Source organism: Pristis pectinata, chromosome 5, assembly GCF_009764475.1.
Source record: "Pristis pectinata isolate sPriPec2 chromosome 5, sPriPec2.1.pri, whole genome shotgun sequence".
NCBI lineage: Eukaryota > Metazoa > Chordata > Chondrichthyes > Rhinopristiformes > Pristidae > Pristis > Pristis pectinata.
Genome location: NC_067409.1, coordinates 52,757,943 through 52,777,867, shown reverse-complemented (window position 1 = coordinate 52,777,867; position 19,925 = coordinate 52,757,943). Strand labels below are relative to the sequence as shown.

The following is a 19,925-nucleotide window of genomic DNA, read 5'->3' as shown; positions in this document are numbered from 1 at the left end:
TCATGGCACCTTCATATAGGCAAATGTTATGGTTTTGGTGTTCATGTAAGTACAAAACTATTTGTATCAATATTAATTCTTTCTTCCTTTTTGCTATGATTCACAATGTCCAAGTTTAAAAACTTAGTGATCTAATACTTTACAAAATACCAGTTGATAAAGTACCAATCATCCAAGCAAAGGAAAAAGAAACCACAGCACATCAAATCTAAATTTTTCACTTGTACAGATTATATAAAATTTTTTGCGTGACATTTTAAATGTAAGTACCACATAAAAATTGAGCCGATCACGATATTCAGCCCTCCCCAGTTAGTAAACATTTATGACAACACTACAACAAAGGGGTTTATTTAATTTTATTTTTCGATTAACAAAGGCTTTGTTCACTATAATGAAAGCCAGGGAACAGATTTGGACACCGTCTTTAAAACAAGGTTCATAAAAACCAGTAATATTTTACAATCTTTGTGGTCTCATCAATGGAAAAGAATCTGTTAGATAAACAAGCTTGTTAAATAGAAAAAAACTCTCAAGGACCTGTGCTCTTCCATCTGACAATAATGGCCATTTGATGAATGATTTGTACGTTTAACTTGTCAAAACAAATGTGGTTTGCTTTTGATTTACTGCATCCTTACAGGGAGGAGATTGACTAGCTTCTGACTACTTTTCTCACCATACCGGACAGCTGGTATTCCCCACAAAAGTTAAGGGCTCACTCTACCTCCCACTATGAACATATCTGCATGATGAATGGATCTTTGAGAACCTAATTTCTTTGTAAACTGTGGGAGAGCTGTATCTTGAATAAATTTCCATTCTTCAATCTGTTTATCCATGGATATTAGTTTGCAATAAGATCAGTGACGTTTAATTCTAACCTTGAAAGTACATTTGTAAATTGTCTTCTTTCCCCACTTCGTTTTCTTCTATTGAGAAAACTACCACAGATGGTGAACATATCAACTCAAGAAATCACAACCACCACCCACCCAACCCCAGTAGCTCAAGCAGCTGAATGTTGTGCTACTAACCACAAGATGGAAGGCTTCAAGTCAAATACCTATTAGTTTAAATTCCTTATTCTGGTTGTATTAATTTTGCTGTTTCATAACTGGATCACTGAAGTATCACATGAAAATAAAACCTTTTGTAGATAGATTGTAACAGAAGAAACCAAAACTACATTTTTAAAATGCCCAGATTAATTCCGGTTAATACTGACTGAACCCAAAGCATGCCAAGTAGCCAAAGTGCAGGAATGTTCTACCTTCTTGGTGCAGAATGGCAGAAAAATTAATAGGAATCAAAACTAAAGAATGAAAAATATTGGGATTTGCCTTCACCATGGCCTGCATAAGTGGTGAGGGTAGTATCAATGTTTATACCATCTCTTTATCTTTCTGAAGGCTGAGACTATCTGAGAACTTCCTTCCAATGTTCGGAAATCCCACTTGACCCCCTGCATTGCCACAACCTCTTGGTGTTCTTTTCTACAACACAACCACTGCTTTCTCCCACTGAAGTCAGCTTTTCTGATTTCCCATTTTTCACAATTGGAGAAGGAACCATCACCAAACCTATTAACCTAATTTATATAATAGAATCAAGAAGCAGATTTGATTTTTGAAATTGTTTAAAGTGCAACTTGCTCCTCTGTGACTCTGAGGATAAGGGCTCCAAGTAGTGTGCCCTTTAGACCACAACGTAGCAAGTTTGTCTGTAGGGTCACAGGAAAAGTGGCAATAAGATGCTACCTTTAGTCTCTGCACTTCTGCGTTAGCAATGGGAGGTGGGGACAGAGTCAGCCATTTTTCTTAAATCACTATTACAGTCTTGGATAGATACTGGTGTGTGCACATGCCAGCTACAGAAAAGAAAGATTTTAACACCAATGTGTCTCCTTGCTCACTGTCAAGTATCCCTAGCAACACTTTGGGTTATGGTGAATATGCAGGTAATGGCTCATGAACGGAATACACAGAGGCCATCTGTTTCCTCTGCAAAGTACAACTAAGAATCAATGAGTGGAGAAAAATAAATTGACTAGCTGAAACCAAAATTGAATAAAACTAATGACTGAAAAAGGTGATCCCCAACTATGACAGATTGCATTTTGTGTGCTCAATGAAGCACAACAGTCCAGGCAGCAGCAGCAGTGAAGTAGAATTTCACAGAGCATCTGTAGAAGAGTAGCTGGACTTGTGAAATGAATACTTATGGAGCAGAGACAAGTATCATAACAGGCAGCTAGTTATTTTGTGTCCATAATTGTGTGATGGATTGGTTTGGTGCTTTCCAAACAAAGGCACAACAGGGTTATTAGCAGCAGACCCTGTGAGCAGTACTGAGGAAGTGTAACACTAATAAATTTCAGAGCTTGATTGCTGAATGGAAATCACTTCGGATGATTGTTCATCATCCTCCATTTGGTGACATTCACAGTCTATTTCAAATTTTACAATTTTACTTCTTTGGAGGTAGAACATTGTCCTCAAAATATCCCTGGTTCATGATGTTGCCGGCTGGAAAGTATCGGGCTACAACAAAAGTGGAGCCATCCGTGGCTGAAGCCTTCCCAATACCCAACTTCTTGCTGTTTTTCCAGATCATTGCTGTAAAGTGACCTACAGAAGAATTAAGAACACAAATTAGTAAACAGGAGATCCACTGGGGGCATTGCCATCAATGTGTGGGCTACACTCCTCTTCTCTCACTCCAAATATTGCCACAATTCTTACAGTTACATAGATTAATAAGGTTCTAGTATTAATGACAACAATGCACAATCCACAAACCTGATAATTCCCTCTCTAATTCCATTTTTTTAAATCTACTTTTCTGGTCTTTATTTCCTTCAGACCTTCCACATCTTTATATTTAATCAGATGATAGATCAATAAACTAAAATATTTGCTCTATTTCTTGCTCCACCAATGCACCTTCACTTGCTGAGAGTTTCTGACATTTTCTGTTTTGTTGTACCTCCGCTCCTTCTGCCCACTTCATCACGTCGTCATTTCCAAACTGCATTAGAGTTAGGTTTAGTGTTCACAAGGATCCAACACATTTTACTTTTGGATAAGAAACAAAGGACTGCAGATGCTGGAATCTAGATGAAAAAGACAATGATGCTGGAGGAACTCAGCAAGCCAGGCAGCATCCGTGGAGGAACTCAGCAGGCCAGGATACTTTCAGATGAAGTTGGTTGCTGTGGTCCTCATTTTCTTTCTCACTTAGATTCCACTTACTCAATACACTATCGGACACACCAACCACATCTGATCCTGCACCTCTCCACAAGCTCTGTTCAGATACTCATCCCCCTGGTCTTCGTGTTAGAGTTCCAATAACTTGTACACCTGGTAAGCAACTGAGCCAAAAGAGAATTGAAATAGATATCTACACTGAATGTGCACACTTGGGACAGCCTTGTTGTGCATAGGATAAAACATAAAATTACACAAACTACAAGCAGCACAGGAGCAGTAGTAGTCATTTCTTCTTTCTCTACACAGAATTCTCACTCTTACAAAAGAGTACTAAGTTTATAATGCTTGGGTAAGATATAAGTTTACAGTGACTCCATAAGAATGAGCAGAATGAACCTCTTTCCTGCAGAAAGGAGTAGGCTGAAGGATGGACCATATGAAAGAAATGTCATTTACAAGTGTGGGTGCTATCAACAGAAATAGGAACCACAAATATAAAATGATCAATAAACCTAACCGAGAATTCACCAGAAACATCTTTCTCAATAAATGGCCAGAATGTGGAAATCTCTTCTACTTGCAACAGATCAGGTATATAACATAAATAAACTGAATGAACAACCAGATAAACATGAAAGAGAGAGAGAGAGAGAAAGAGAGAGAGAGAGAAAGAGAGAGAGAGAGAAAGAGAGAGAGAGAGAGAGAGAAAGAGAGAGAGAGAGAGAGAGAGAGAGAGAGAGAGAGACAGAGAGAGAGAGAAAGAGAGAGAGAGAGAGAGAGAGAGAGAGACAGAGTAAGAGAGAGAAAGAGAGAGAGAGAGAAAGAGAGAGAGAGAGAAAGAGAGAGAGAGAGAAAGAGAGAGAGAGAGAGAGAGATAGACAACAAAGGACAAGTGTAAAAGAAACACTGGATTGGGCCTGTTGCACCAAATGGACCATTTCTATGTTGTTAAGTAGTAACAGATTTAGATTAATGAAACAAAAGAATAAGATACAAACAAGCACGAAAATATGTCGCTGGAGGAAGCCTAACTTTAATAAACTGAGGAACCATTTGGCTGATTTGGACTAGGATTAAAAAAAATTGGTATGCCAAACAATAAACAATTGGAAGTTGCCAAAGAGGGAAAAGCCCATTAATATCTGTACCCGTTGCAAGTTACGTTCCAAATGCCTCACAGCAAATCAATTCTTAAAAAACCTTGCTGCAATATCTCACTTTTTCCATTTCTGATATTTCACTTATGGGATTTCATTTAGACCACTCCTTAAAAAAAGTACATGTAAAATAGATTAAAATAAAATTTCACTTTCCAAATCGAATTCCAATGCTTAACAGCAACAGGAAACAGTCAAATGATTGCAAAGTGATCTGGTTATCTCATCTATCCCAAAGTTGCATACATGTAATGATTCTAAGATCAATAGTGAGGAGTGTACTGGTTATGGAGGTAATGAATGCTCACTTCTTGCAGCTGAAAAAAACACTGAAAAGTTGGTGCCAGAAATCCAGCAAAAAAAATGGAAACACTTCCAAGTCTGATGACAAATCTGCAAGTCAAAGTTAAATTCTTTTCTTCAAAAATCATTATTACACTTTAAACCTTTGGCTTTGCAAATGACCCATTCTATATAACTCTGTTCCAATATCTCTCCTCTGTGAGTCACTGTGGAGAAGCTGCGATGCAGGAAGCCTTGCTGAATTAAAGTACAATTTGCTAGCAGGTCCAGGTGGAGGAACTGGAAACTCCTCATGGTCATTCCGGAGGCTTAATTTAGAATGACTGTTATACTAATGCACAGAAATTATAAATGTATGCTAAGATCCTATGCCAACAATAACCGATCAAAAATTATGCAGTGAGCAACACTGCAATCACCATTGGGAGAAGTTCTTGCCCCTCTCCACTCTACTAACAAAAAAAATCTCTTAAACTTCAGACTGTGGTTCCGTGAGCCCTTCTATCCTCAATTATCTCACCCAAGGAAACATTTCTCTTATGTGATAATGAAAAGGAGCAGGTTGTTTAACCACAACAGGCATCACAATCAAATTCATTCCTGTTGTAACAGACATTGTTCCCAGCATCAATAGACTGTAAATCAGGAACCCATCTCTGGCTAAAAATCCTCACTGCTATCCTCTTCTCTGCTGTCCATCCTTACCCACTCCTTCTATTAGTAATGGTGAGGCCAACTCCTGCACTTTCCCACCAGGGATCAACAAGTTCACCAAAGGCCATACATAGTTCCGTACCATTGTATTCACCCACTAAGCTGTCAACAATCAGGTTTTCACAGATGTATTAGTAGAGAAGAAAGAATACATCTGGCTTTCCCTCTTAAACATTAAAAAGTGCACAAAATTCCATACTTGTAACCAAAAACTTTCCATGGCTTAACATCTGCAGGAAATACTGCACCTGCAAACACAAGAAGATTACAAATCACAGCCAAACGCTTATCTAACCACATTGACTGCAGAATGTGGGGCATCCTATGATTCAGTAATGAACAATCCTTGACTGCTGCACACTCACAGGACACAAACTAAAATCCAGCAATCATTCAGAATTGTTTAAATTATTTGCCGCATGGTGCATGTTTCTTAAGTGATAACAAAGCAAGTAAGTTTTCCATACTAGAAATTCTTCAAACCAACAGATGAAGCGGGACCTTGAACCCAATGCTAAATTTAGATTCTGGCCCTCCATTTTATTTAGGATACTTAAAGGTGGTGTGGTCACTGCAGGAGAAGAGGAGCAGACTAGCTAGTAAACGTATTTTATAATTGCATGACTATACCTCCTGTCCACATCCCTTTAAGCTTTCAAAAAAATTTACAGTCTAGGAGTTACATCTATGTTTTGTTTCTTATCACTGTTATACAGGTAAATGTAAGGAATATTGAACAATGTTTGAGTGCCTTGCTTCACACTAGGTGTATTAGTCAATCCGCTTGGTGCCAAATCACATTCATTCAAAGACTAGATTAGAAATGGACTAAACTAGAAGACACACAAAATGCAGAACATCAGACTATGGGAAGTGCACAATGAAGATAGTAACAGTCATTGCTTGGACTTGTCTTTCCTTATCTTTAAAGAGGACTTGGATTCTGAAACTAATAGGATGCCTGTTGAATTCCCAGACAACAAAAAAGACATTTGGATATACTTATGGTTCTATAAAAACATTCCACCTGGCAAAATGCAAGGCAAATTAAACTTAAAGCAGACAACATATATCTGCAAGAAGAATAAGCATTGCAGATATGCCCTAGGGAACAGAATGAATACAAGGTTTTGAAATGGATCCAGGAACTGGCTAGCTCCATATAAAGGAACAATTTAAAATGTAAATAAAAGTGGCAAGTTTTGTTTAAAAAAAAGTTATCATCAGCAGTTCTCAAGAACATCTGCACATGTGGTGCAAAGGAATGCCAAGACACAATTTTCAGTAAGTGATTCTTCTCCCCCTAGATGAGTAAATAATAGTTACAAAAAAAGTTGCCATACAGCTTGGCTTGCATCATTTGGCTGGTGGACTGGAAAATTCAGCTTTCAGGGGGCTTCAACTTGCTGTTAAAGGGCAAGTTGTATTAAGGACAGAAAAATGCAGTCACTGTCCACGATGGAAATAAGGGGAATGCTGGTCCCATAGATCTAGAAGTGTTTAAGATCCCAGAGAAGGACGGATGCCAAAGAAGGCACACATGATTAGTATCTCAACACCCTCTCCAGTAAAAGCATAAATTCAAGATACTTCAGAGTGTGTCACCAACCAAATTCACCTTGTCATCTAGGTCCCTGACTACATGGCTGAAACTGAATAAATTTACTCACTGATGAAGTGTAGTTGAGATGTACTTAAAGTGCACTCCCTTCTGTTACATATATTTCTTTTGATGTGAGTTAAGTGCAGGAGAAATAAATGACTGGAGCACCCACACATTCCTGGGAGGTACCATTTCCAGCACTGAACACTATTACTACTTTGCTTGCCACTGTTCCTGTTGTGCCAAACCAAAACACATTTTTCTCAAGATAGAGATGTTAAGGTCAAATGTTTCTGATATTACTGTTGACATTAGACTTCCCTTCGTCTTTGCAGACTGCCATATGTGCGCCCTCCTTCCCCTTCCTGAAGTCAACAATCAGCTCTTTAGTTTTACTGACATTGAGCAAGAGGTTGTTGTTGTGGCACCACTCAACCTGGTGTCCTATCTCACTCCGGGAAGCTGTTGTGATTCGTCCAACAACAGTGGTGTCGTCAGTGAATTTGTACATGGCATTGGAGCTGTGCTAAGCCACACAGTCATGTGTGTATAGAGGGCAATTTATATAAATTATATATAAGTGAAGGGATAAAGGGATGAAAAGAAAAATGAACCAACCTCTATGAACAATTTACTGTGTAGGATGAAAGTCCACAGCATCAATTGTTCCCTTCCAAAAACAATAAATCACATCATGAACAGTGTCACTAGAATGTGAAGTACCATCTCTACTGGCATGGATCTAGCTGTGGCATGAAATCAACATTTCTCAGTGGGTAGATGGCAAGATCCCATGAATTGTCCGGCATATCATAGCTTACCTTTTCTCAATACAAATTGCTGCCCTTTGGTTTTGAGAGGCATAGACAGAGTAGATAGCCAGTGTCTTTTTCCCAGGGTTGAAATGTCTAATATTAGAGGGCATGCATTTTAGGTAAGAAGCAGCAAATTCAAAGGAGATGTGCGGGGCAAGTTTTTGTTTTACACAGGGAGTGGTGGGTGTCTGGAATGCGCTGCCACGGGTGGTGGTGGAGGAGGCAAATACGAGAGAGGTGGTTAAGGTGCTTTTAGATAGGCACATGAATGTGCAGAGAATGGAGGGTTAAGGACATTGTGTGGGCAGAAGGGATTCGTTTAGTTAGGCATTTAATTACTAGTTTAATTAGTTCAGCACGATATCATGGGCCGAAGGGCCTGTTCCTGTGCTGTACTGTTCTATGTTCTCAATATGCAATCAAGACTACCATAAAACAGATGAGGGAAGTAGCTCAAATGCTTTGACCTGGTAACTGATTAAACAAGGAGGCCCACAATGTGGCAGCATTCACAATGAGTGCCCAACATTGACACTGCTCCTGAGCATTATATACTATCCTTATGTCTTTGTTGATTGATCATTTCGCAGTTAGAAACTGCCTAAACCTCAAAATAAATGGGACAGTTCCAGTGATTTCTTAAATTTATGTGATTCTACTATTCATTAGGATGCTTTTACAATATGTTAAAACAGAATAAGGGCAGATGAGCTAATGGAACAAGTAATTATGGTTAAACCACATGATAAATAAAATTTGGTCTGACATATTGTTTAGACCAAATGTTATACAAATAGGAAGCCTAGGTTGCTGAAAAAAACAGAATGAGCTCATCACAAAAAGTTGTTCAACGTGCATGGGGATCACACAACACCAAACAAAACAAAAACATAGCCAGAATTCAGCAATGTGTGATTTTTGTCGTAAACTCAGTGTATACATTTACAAAGTAACTAGAAAAGTACTTGAATCAACAAGGCATAAAAGGCTATACACCAATTGCTGGTAGATGGGAATGGTATTGATAGGTTCTTGATGGTTGGCACAGACATGGTGGGCTATGGGACCTGTTTCTGTGCTTTATGACTCTCTGGCCCTATGGCTGGTAATAACCTTACGCAGTTTTAGCTAAGACGAGGTGTGATACAATGGGAACAAGGCTGCACAGGCACTGCTCAAGATTACATGCAAGTAACCTTAAGAAGGATGTTCTTAAAAAAGTTAGACATTGAAAGTCTCTACCTTTTTTTAGTAATACGGATAAAATCATTCTAAATTTCTTGGACTCCATGCTGCAGAGAGAGATCTGAAGTTGCATATAGCTCCCAAGACATACTTGTAGAAATATGGCCTTAGTTACTTGTACTAAATGCACAACATAGTTCTAGCACTTTATAGTTTGCTTCTAAAATTTGGTGACATTGAAGCCAATAGAACTGAATTTAAGAAGTGGATACCACACAAGGCCAGTACTCCATTGTGCATAAGCAACCAAAACTTCATTTCTGCCTCACGTTTTCAATTACTCACCAGACAATCCTTCTCAGGAACCTTTTTACATAATACCTCTTCTCAGCACTTGCTTCTCCCACAGGTATTCATCAAACTTATCCTTAAATGCATTACCAGAGCGTCAGCTATGGGTTAGTTAGTGGCACTTGTCTCTGAATCAAGAAGGCTGTTTATTCTTTCATACATTGTATTTTTTAAAAACACCACAGCAGGAGGCCATCTAGCCCACTGAGTCTACTCTCAGCTCTCAGAGTAATCCCATCAGTCCCTTTCCACCTCTTATTTCCCTGTAACTTTTCCTCTCTCACGTGCCCGTCAATACGACCCTGATTTTCCTATCACCCAACCGTACTAAGCGCAATTAAATTATCCCGTTAATCTACCAATCCACACGTCTTTGGGATGTGTGACGAAACTGGAGGAGCCAATCAGATGCAGTGGGAACTGTGAACTTCACAAAGACTGAACTGGCGGGGCGGTGTCAGGATCAAACCCTAGTCACAGGAGCTTTGAGGCAGTAGTTCTACCACTGAGCCACCAAAGATCTGAGCAGAGAACTCTAGCACTGCACAGGGATGTAGGTCAAATATGGTGCTGCACTAAAGGAGGTCTTTTGTGTGATGGAGGACACCTGTCTGCTCCCTTGGGTGGTTGTAAAAGAACCCACGGCATTATTTTCAAAAAGAACGGGAATTATCCTAGGGATTCTGCCCAATATTCCCAACTCAACATTAAGATGATGATCTGATAATTATCACATTATTGTCTGTTAGATCTTGCTGTGTGCAAACTAGCAGCCCAACAGGAACAACACTTCAAAATAACTTCAATGACCCTGGAGCACTTTGATATATAGTTCCTTCCCTGTGCCATTCCAGATCAGTGAAAGTTCAATCTAAAAAGGGATGGTGCACTGAGGTTGCAGCAAATAGCAAAATTATTTTGGAGGCAATTGCAACTTGGTAGAGCCAGAGAAATCTAAGTATATTAAATACTGCCCTGGTGGATATCACCCATCTGCATTAATTGTTGAGACCAGCAGACACATGCTGAAAAAGCAATGGGAGGAAACCACCTTGGAGTAGAGTGCCTGGATTCAAGTTCCAAAACATGGATGAAGTGTCACAATGACCTCGCACAAATGATCAAGGTCAATGAATGCGTCTTCAGATAGCATATTCCATTACTGCACCACTGACTTCACATGCTCATCACCTTCACCAATCATCTATCAGCCACCTCAATCAATCAGGACCTGGGCCTATTATTTGCATGCACACTCACTCACTCACTTATTACTCCACCATACCTAATCCAGATCTCAAAGTCCATGTTCAATTACGAAAAATCACAAATACTGCAGAGGCTGGAAATCTGAAGTAAAAAAAAAAGAAAATGCTGGAAAAACTCAGCAGGTCAACCAGCATGTGTGGAAAGAGAAACAGTTATCATTTCAAGTCAAAAACAGGTCAAAGATTCTGATGAAGCGTCTTTGAGCTGAAACATTAAACGTTTTTATTTGTGCATTCAATTACAACAGGCACAAAACCCCCAAACACACTATGCATCATTAACACGTTCCTCCTCTCTCCTACAGAACAAGGTGATATATAACTGACCTAACAACAAACTGGTGGGGGATATCTGTGACAGCATCACCTTATTTCCCTGGAGAAGAAAGGGTTCACTATAACTGAGGAACCCATTTAAACAGTGCAATGGGATGTGGAGAGTGGGGTCCTTTCTACTGAATACTTCATCCTCAGTGCTTGTTGCATATATGGTATCAGCTGCCAAGATTTACTTATTCTGCATATTTACAGTGGGTGATAACGTGGTACCTGCTAACATCCTTCCCAATACATAATCAAGGCCGCCCATATTGATTGACACGACATGTGTTACAAATGTGTAAATGTTCATCAAATGTCAAACTAGAATCAATTCAGCACTCAATGCACCCAGACAATAAGCATTACGTGGTTGAACGTCAGTCCATAAGCAAGAAACAGAACATCACCAAAATTTTAATACCTCCAGTTCCAGAATTTCAATGCATTTAAGATTTACACTGGTTTGTAGATTTGAGAATGATATATCTTTAAATTGTATATAAACAGACTTAAGGACCAGCCTCCTATAATGCCTGGAGGTTGTTAGAATTAAGTGTGTAAAGATACTGATCCAGTGATGTTAACAAGTCCCTTCTAGTGCTAAGTACTCACTGCATATTTGATATCAGCTTCCTACAGAAGTTCCTGAGACCCTGCACCAGTTGGTGCAGAGACATCACTCTTCCTCCACAGCTTATGCCAATTACGGCCTGTGGCCCAGAGGTCTGAGGCCCAGTTCATGTGCCCGGGCCCAATTTGGAGTTGCGCTGAAGTCACCAAAGACAAGGTAATTTTTATAATATTACTAGATTTTCATAACTTACGAGTTCAAATCCTTAGATGTGCTCAGCAGTCACAAAGTCATCTTCAAGCCAAGTTGTTTTGGAAGAGATGCTGAAAAGCATCAGGCCCATTGTCATTTGGACTGTCATTTACTTAAAATGAAATGGCCAACGTAAAAATTAATTTTCCTTTTTCTGAAATACAAAGCCTGCAGTAGGTCCTAAAATGCACTGTATAATAATTCATGAGACTGGAAAATGAGGCTGGAATAATCAAACTAAGGTTGATTATTATTCTTAATTTGTCATTAAACTCTGCAGAAATTCACCATCTGTTTTGTTTATAAGCTGCACAGACCCTGCAAGTTTTAGGATAGATCTTTTTCTTACCAGTGAGTTAACTTTCTTCCTCCCAACCCCCCTCAACCAATTTTCTCACATAAAATAAATGAAACAACCTAAAAAAAAGCATAAGGACAATGCATTTACCACCTAATCACTGGCACATTTGTGAGCAAAATATGGGCCACAGAATGCTGGAGTTTGATTTGGCACTCATCACCACACATCAATGTGAAAGTACACATAGGGTCAGGAGAGAAAATAACAAGCACATTGTCCACTTCCTTTTAATCTTCATATTCGAGCCTTTTGCATATCTCAAAAAGAAAACTACTATTATCTGCATTATGCAAACTGCTTATATTGAAGCCAACCATAACTCCAACGTTATCTAATGCCAACAAGACCAATTCCTGTTGCATAGTCACACTGTCTAACATTTGTTCAGAAGACAACAAATGCAGCTACACTTTGAATGCTGCATAGAATTCTAATTGCCACATTACTGAAGTTTATTGCAGTTACTAAGAGGATGAAGCAGGAAACAACAGACTATTTTCTCATATTTTCTTACAACATGGAAGGAGGCCATTTGGCCCATTAAGTCTCTGCCAGTTCTTAGGGCATTCCCATCTTTCTCATTTTCCCAATTATGTCCCTAAAATCTATTCTCTCTCACATGTCCTTGAAGTCCACCACAATCCTCCTACTACCCACCCATACTAGGGGCAATTTACAGTGGTCAATTTGAGAAGAAACCGGAGCATCTGGGCGAAACCCACACGGTCACAGGGAGAATGTATAAACTCCACACTGACAGCACCAGAGATTACAATTGAATCCAGTTGCTGGAACTCTTTGGATTAAGAGAAGCTTTTATGTATTTTGGGAAGATTCTTAATGGAATTAACCATAATCTTCCAATGTCCTTTGAATATGGGCTGTTGCCAGAGGTTTGGAGAGTGGTGAATGTCAAAAAAAAAGAGCAAGAATACGCCCAGCAACTGCAGGTCAGTCAGTTTAACCTCAGTGATGGGAACATCTTTAGAAACATTGATCAGGAACTGAATTACTTGTCACCTGGACAAAGGTGGCTTAATTAAGGCAAGCTATCACAGATTCATTAAGGGCAAATCACACTTAACCGATTTGATAACATTTCTGATGAGGTAACAAATAAAACTGAGGTAACAATGCAGTCAGAGTGGAGTACATGGGCTTCCGAAAGGCTTTAGATAAAGCGCTGCTCAACACACCTTCAGCAAAGTGGAAGCACAAGGTATAAAAAGGGATGTTGATAGCCTATTAACAGACAGAGGGTTATGGTGAATGGTTCTTTTTTTTTGGAATGGTGGAAGGTGAATAGTGAATAGTGTTGGGGACATTGTTTATTTTGATCTATATTAGTGACCTAGATTTGGGGATGCAAGTCACAATTTCCAAGTTTGCAGGTGACACTAGACTTGGCAGTATTTGAACTGCAAAGAGGATAATGATAAATTGCAACAGGATAAAAATGGACTAATAGAATGGGCAGACATATGAAGTCTAATAAAGAGTAATGTGAGCTGATGTGATCTATAAGAAGGATGAGGAGAGATATCATAAAGGATATTGTTTTAAAAGGGGTGAGGGACCCATGGGTAAGGGTGTATAGTTCATTGAAAGTGGCAGGGCAGGTTGAGAAAGCAGTTAATAAGGCATCCAAAATTCTGGGCTTTATCAGTAGACTTACAGAATATAAATGCAGGGAAGTAAGTCATGCTGAACCTTAATAAAATATTGGTATGACCTCAGATGGAACACTGTGTTCAATTCAGAAAGGATGTGGAGATACTGAAGAGAGTCCAGAGGAGATTCACAAAAACTGGTTCTTGGAAAGAGGGACTATGGTTACAAGCATGGATTAGAGAGGCTAGTGGAAAATTCAAAGCTAATGCAGAGAAAGAATTGAGTAAGTAAGTGAGTGATCAATCTATGGAGTAGTCTTTAGATGAAAAAGGGAAGCAAATAGTGCTGATTCATTCAAATTATGTAATAGATAATATAATCTATTATCATGTGCCTTATTTAATATAATTGTCAGATATTTATGAGCAACACAACTTTGACCCAATGGGAGTTTTGCTCACCTCTTCGGTGGGTCTGTTCCAGATTTCAGGGAAGGAGATTGAATGCTAAAACTAGCCAATGCTATTATTCTTGAATCATGGGTCTATCAGAATGTTAAAAGATGAAACTATATGCATCATGGTCTTTTCTCATCCAGTGCTCCAGAGCCTGCTGCCAATGATGTGTCACCTGTGCTCATCGCTAACCTACATGGGAAGTACACACTTGACGTTTGCAGACTTGCCACTGTCAGCCCATTCTTGAGGCCCATAATGGCAATAAGTCCTGCATGACTTATTATCATCATGGGAGCAGCGAATGGGCTGAACAGACCCTGTGTATAACACAAGTGTTTAAAAAAAGCAACTCCACAAGGAGTCCAACAAAGTACAGTGGGGAAATCGTATGTGAAGAGTAAGATTGGGCCTTCATCATTTGGACATGAATCCCAGACCTCATAAGTACACAATTGACTTCTGAAGATCCCACACTTAGGTGGAGAAATGTCAGCAGTGCCCTTGGAATGTCATTATTTCATGGCAAGTTCCAACCCTGCATAGAAATGTGTAGGATAATGGTGGAGAAGTGAAACAGATTCTTGCAGAAAGCAAGAGAGGCTGAAAACCCTTTCAAACGTAACAATCGAGGAAAATGAGAAAAGTTAATCTGAATAGAAACACAATCCTTCTAGGGCAGTGACATTAATGACACAATTACCTCTAGTGTTTCTTTCTTCTCACAGTACTGAATCCACATTTACCTTGATTAAAGTAGGATAGGGTGAGCAAGGAATACTTGCACCACAGAAGCTCAAGAAACAGCTTCTCTACTTCAACATCTGGAAGACAGCTAGACAGATTCTGGGGGATAAGGATGCCCACTGAAACTGCAGCCACGTGTAGCTTACATTGTAATTATCAGGAATCAAATAATATGAACTACAAGTGGAATTTGAAGCCAATTGATATTACAAGCATGGCAATGTAAACAATTAGAAGAGAATGATAGTAATTATTCATGATTTTTTAAAAAATTGTCTATTTATATATTGAATATAATATCCACAATTCATTTGTATTTATTTTCTTGAAAAGTAACTCATTCTTAAGATACTATTCACTATGCACAGACAAAGGGCCAGTTGACCAGCTTAAACATGCTGTCTGGGTTGCAGATCATGAAATATCCCCCCACCCCCAAAGGAAATGCTGACCTTATTGAAAGATGGTAGAGTTTCACCAGACTGTACAAGACTAAATCCCACTGCCAGGCTTGGCCTCAGAATATTTATGAGATTGTCTTTCACAAGTCTTTTTTTATAATAGGCATCAGGACAAGTTGACTCATGTAGCTGATCCAACAACATGAGTCAACTTAGCTTTTCCACATTTATTCAGCATATATCAACATTGTTAGGGTACAAAAAGGACAGTTAAATGCACATTCTCCCATATTTCCAGAGGCACATTATAATGTACATGGTGCTGGATTATAAATAATTTTTCAGAAAGAAAAATACATACTTTCGTATTTTAGCAAGAAATTTCCTACTGTCACTTCAAGACCAACATTTTTTAAAAAAGCAACCACTTGCATCTCTGCCATTCTCTGATAGTTTGGTGCTTTTCACCAAGGAGTAACTCTTCCATAATGATACCAACAGATTGGGCAAATCATTTAGGAGAAGTAGGATCCTTCTAGCAACAGAACAAACTTTATCCCACCACTGTGGGCTAGATTCACATCCTTAACCAAGAAATATGTGGTTACACACACACTATAACATGAAAAATGTAATTTCTAGATTATATCTCCAAAGTCAATGAGTTGGGCTGAAATCATTGCGATATCAATGGCCTACGCCAGATGGGAGAAGAATTCACATGAAGCAAGTTTCCCGAACATAGGCCACAGTGAAGTCAGCCATTTTCCATCTGCAAAGAATATTCCCAATGTGTTAAGACCGAGAATATATATACAGTTGTCAGCGAATCATTACCCAGGGCAAGAATTAATAAACATTTTCACTTCAGCATCACAACAAAAAGATTATACTTTTAAATAACATCAGATAAAACATTCCATTAACTACAAAGACTTTTGGGAGTGGTGTGTATCTTATTACCCCGAGAAGAAAGCAACAAAGCAACTCACCAGTACCAGAAGAAAAACCAGGACATCTAAAATTGTAATTCTTTATCTCACTGTACCACCTATCAGCCACCTCCTTACCTACAGGACAGAAGAAATAAAAACAAGTTTTAAATGTTCTCAATCATTTTTGAAGAAGAAAACATAGCAAATACACTGATGAAACTATTTTACACACATATTATTATGCAAATATACAAAAAGGTTGCCTTACATTAGTTACCAATCTCACAAAGTCAGACTCTAGTCTATAATGAGGATGTCCAATGTTAGACATGTGAACAACACAGTCTGCCATCGGAACTGGCTGAGTCTAATTAGAGCCTCTGTGCCGGGAACAATGGTTCATTTATCAAACCAGTGCTATTCGAGGTTTTTGCAGAGACACCATTGATGTCACCTCTCCAACTTTATTTTTAAAGGACTCTGCTATAGATGGCACAGGAGTGCAGAAATCACTGCCATCCTATGGCACAAAACTCATGGTCTTTGGTTTAGATCTTCAAAAACACTTTTCCTCACATAATTAAAAGTGGCTGGAAGACTGAAGACAATGTGAATTTCAGTTCTCAAGATATGGGAAGTTAGGGGAGTTGTGCAGGGAGGGGAGGTATATAGGATCTTTGCTTTTTGGAGGTCCGGGGTCTTGTACACTTCAGTCACATGCACACTGCACCTTGATAACTGAGGTTAGAGTAACCTTGGCTCTGGGGTGGAACTGACATAGGTTGAACAGATTCCCTTTGTCGTATAGATCAGCTCCACTTCAGTGGGATGCTTGTTGGAGCAAGATGCTGCTTTGTGGTGAGAAAAGTGTTGGGGTTACAATGCAACCATGATTAACACTATTCTACAATGAGACTTGAGTCTTTTGTGAATCTATTGACATTGGAAGCTGCTGAAGATAGTTTTTAGACAAAAACCTTAAGTACTCAGAACACAAATTAAAGTTTTACTCAGCTTAACCCAAGTGAGAAAACAAAACCAGAAAGATCAATGAAAGAGTATGGGGAGCTCAAATGCCAAGCCACAGGAAGATCAAGGACAAATAAAATTAATAAAATTAGAGAGTAGTAACTCTTGCAACACATGAACTGAGGGAAAACTAATGTCAGAACAACATACTGCAGTTGAATGACATCAGCCTTTCCACCAGTAGCAGCTGGTGAGATAAAGGAAAAATCACTTACCAAAACAGCAGCAATAATAAAATTTAGATGCATGTGTTAACAACAAAAATGGATTCAATAAATTAGTCAATGCATTCTTTGGAGATGAAAAGAGGGAGTGTGATGGAATTGTATCAATAACTAGTCTAGGACTAAGAACACTGAAAACTGGAGTATTCAATGGCAAATTCACATTCTACCATTCCAGAAAGACCATCAACATGAAATGTTAACTCCTCTCTCCACAGATGCTGTCTGACTTGTTGAGTATCTCCAGCATTTCTGTTTTTAATTTCAGCTTTTCAGCATCCATGTTATTTTATTTTTGGGTACCTTGGGTTAGGGCTGTTTCTGTACTGTGCAGGGGCAGAAATGTGATTGCATGCATTAAAGATAGGTGTGAATTTGGAAGACAACAACATTCAAGGACAAGCTCTGCGGATTTTATTAATTAGCATTTCATCCACTATGCTTACAGCTAGTAACCTTATCAAAATAAACAACTAAATAGAAACTAAAATTGGAAATCTCCCGCCAACCTTGAAAAACTATAAAAACTTGATTGGGGGGGATACACCCATCTCTATTAGCACATCTCTGCCTCCCAGTCCAGGAACATTGATCTATTGATCTGGTAACATTAGAAAATTCCCAAGCTGTCACCGTCCTCCCCACCCCACCCCCCCCCCCAAAAGTTTCTTGGGAGACCCTGGGGCATAAAACAACTTAAGAGTAGAAAAGGCTGCCCTGTTCAACAGGATACATAATCATAAAACAAGCATGCTTCAACCCTTTGCTTTATTCCAGTTCCAGGAACAATGTAAAAACTTATCAAGAAGTCACTAAACTGCAGTCAGAGATAAACGGGATGGAATCCACCCAGTAGTTTATACAACAGTATTGTCCCGGCTTCTGATTCAGTCCTGAACAGCAGCTTCAGCTTAGAGTGATCAGTTTCATTTAGTAATCCAAATATTCATCATAAACGTAGATTTTACAGAGTTTGAAATGCATATCTACTTTGTCTTCAGGGGAAAAAAAGATACACGTCGACCTTTAAGGTTTTGTTTCAGATTCATTCCTGAATTAAAATTAGCGCACTAACCCGGCTGATCATATGACGCCCAGGCCAGGTTCTCTCCACACTGTCCTCTGCTGGATTCCGGGCTGTGTTTAAGCACTCGGGTGCTGGCTAGAGCCTCCGCGTATCTAAAGGAAGGGAGGCAGAATGAGTGAGAGATGAGCCGCCAACACAACGCGAAGGAGAGAGCGAGACTGGCCGCTAACGCAAGGGGAAAGACTGATAGTCAACGTCCAGAAAGAGAGTTTATAGAGGGGGAGAGAGAACGACCACCAGCAGTCGAGGGAGGGAGGGAGAGATCCCGGTGAGAATCACAACGTGAGATGGAGAGAGAACAGCCATCGACGCAAGGGGCATGCAAAACAGAGAACAGGAGGGACCTCCTTACTGCTGTGCTTCTTTGCAAAGTTTGCTACACAGTTTCAATGCTGGTGCGCCATGTTTCTTCCTATAATCATTGTGGGTTTTTAAAACTTCACGGGAAAACTCCTTAGAAGCTGAAAGTAAATTAAAAAGGTCCTATTATTATAAGAGTACAGATAAAATACCCCCTCCCTTTCCCAGGTAACGGTCTCAATAAAGATGAAGGGACTGACCTGATTTGCCCATGGTCGGTGGTTGCCGGCGATCCTTGCAGCGTGAAGCCTCGCGGTTACCTCACCCATCCCGCCAGCACCTTATAAGGAAGAAATGCGCCCTTTTCCGGGATCCCGCCTGGAGTTTGGGGGGCAGGGTCGGTGAGGCGCTACCGCCGCCTCCGCCTCTCTCCTGCCGGCGGGCGAGAGGGATGAGTGGATGTTCCCGGAATCGGTGCTGATTCTGCTGTCGAGGATTAAGTGTTCAACGGCGCTATCAGTGGCTCAGAGTTGGGAGAAATGACGCCGGGTTTATCGCAGCAACAAAACCGTGAATGCGGGAAATGTGAGAGAGGAACAAAAAATACTCAGCGGGTCAAGCGCCGTTTTTTGTTATTGTGGTTACTCTTGCAGATCGGTGACCTTGTATCTGATCCGGGGGAGTTGGAAATGAGCAGGTCCTGAGATGCGGAGAGAGGGGGAAGGAGAGCAGGGAACATATGAGGTGGTCTGTGCTGGGGAAGGCGAGGTGAGAGAAGGGGCAAGTTAAGGAAAGCAAAGATTGACCGAGGAGATGTGAAGGGGAAAGCAAAATCATTGGTTAAAGTTCCCGAAGGTGACCTCTATGAATGCTGGAAATCTGAAATAAAGCTGATTTTTAATTTTTTTTTGTTTGGGATACAGATCTCACTGTCAAGACCAGGATTAATTGCCCATCCCTTGAGATGGATACAAACCTTCAACTTGTGAAGATAGACCATAAGGCATAGGAGCAGAATTG

The 19,925-nt window shown here is 39.7% G+C and overlaps 1 protein-coding gene across 1 annotated transcript; it reads right to left on the bottom strand.

Moving 5' to 3' along the window:
- Positions 1–325: 325 nt before the first annotated feature.
- Positions 326–19,599, bottom strand: glipr2l (GLI pathogenesis-related 2, like). The gene is made up of 5 exons (XM_052016279.1): positions 19,166–19,599; positions 18,958–19,066; positions 18,594–18,697; positions 16,323–16,400; positions 326–2,630 (listed from the first exon to the last, which is right to left on the bottom strand). Exons 1-5 carry the CDS (start codon positions 19,176–19,178, stop codon positions 2,470–2,472), a joined length of 465 nt encoding a protein of 154 aa, XP_051872239.1. The 5' UTR covers positions 19,179–19,599; the 3' UTR covers positions 326–2,469.
- Positions 19,600–19,925: the final 326 nt, after the last annotated feature.

Coding starts and splice junctions, on each gene's coding strand:
- glipr2l (XM_052016279.1), bottom strand. Junction 16,401..18,593: donor GGCGTCATATGATCAGCCGG/GTTAGTGCGCTA, acceptor TCTGTCCTGTAG/GTAAGGAGGTGGCTGATAGG. Junction 2,631..16,322: donor TGGTTTTTCTTCTGGTACTG/GTGAGTTGCTTT, acceptor ATTCTTCTGTAG/GTCACTTTACAGCAATGATC.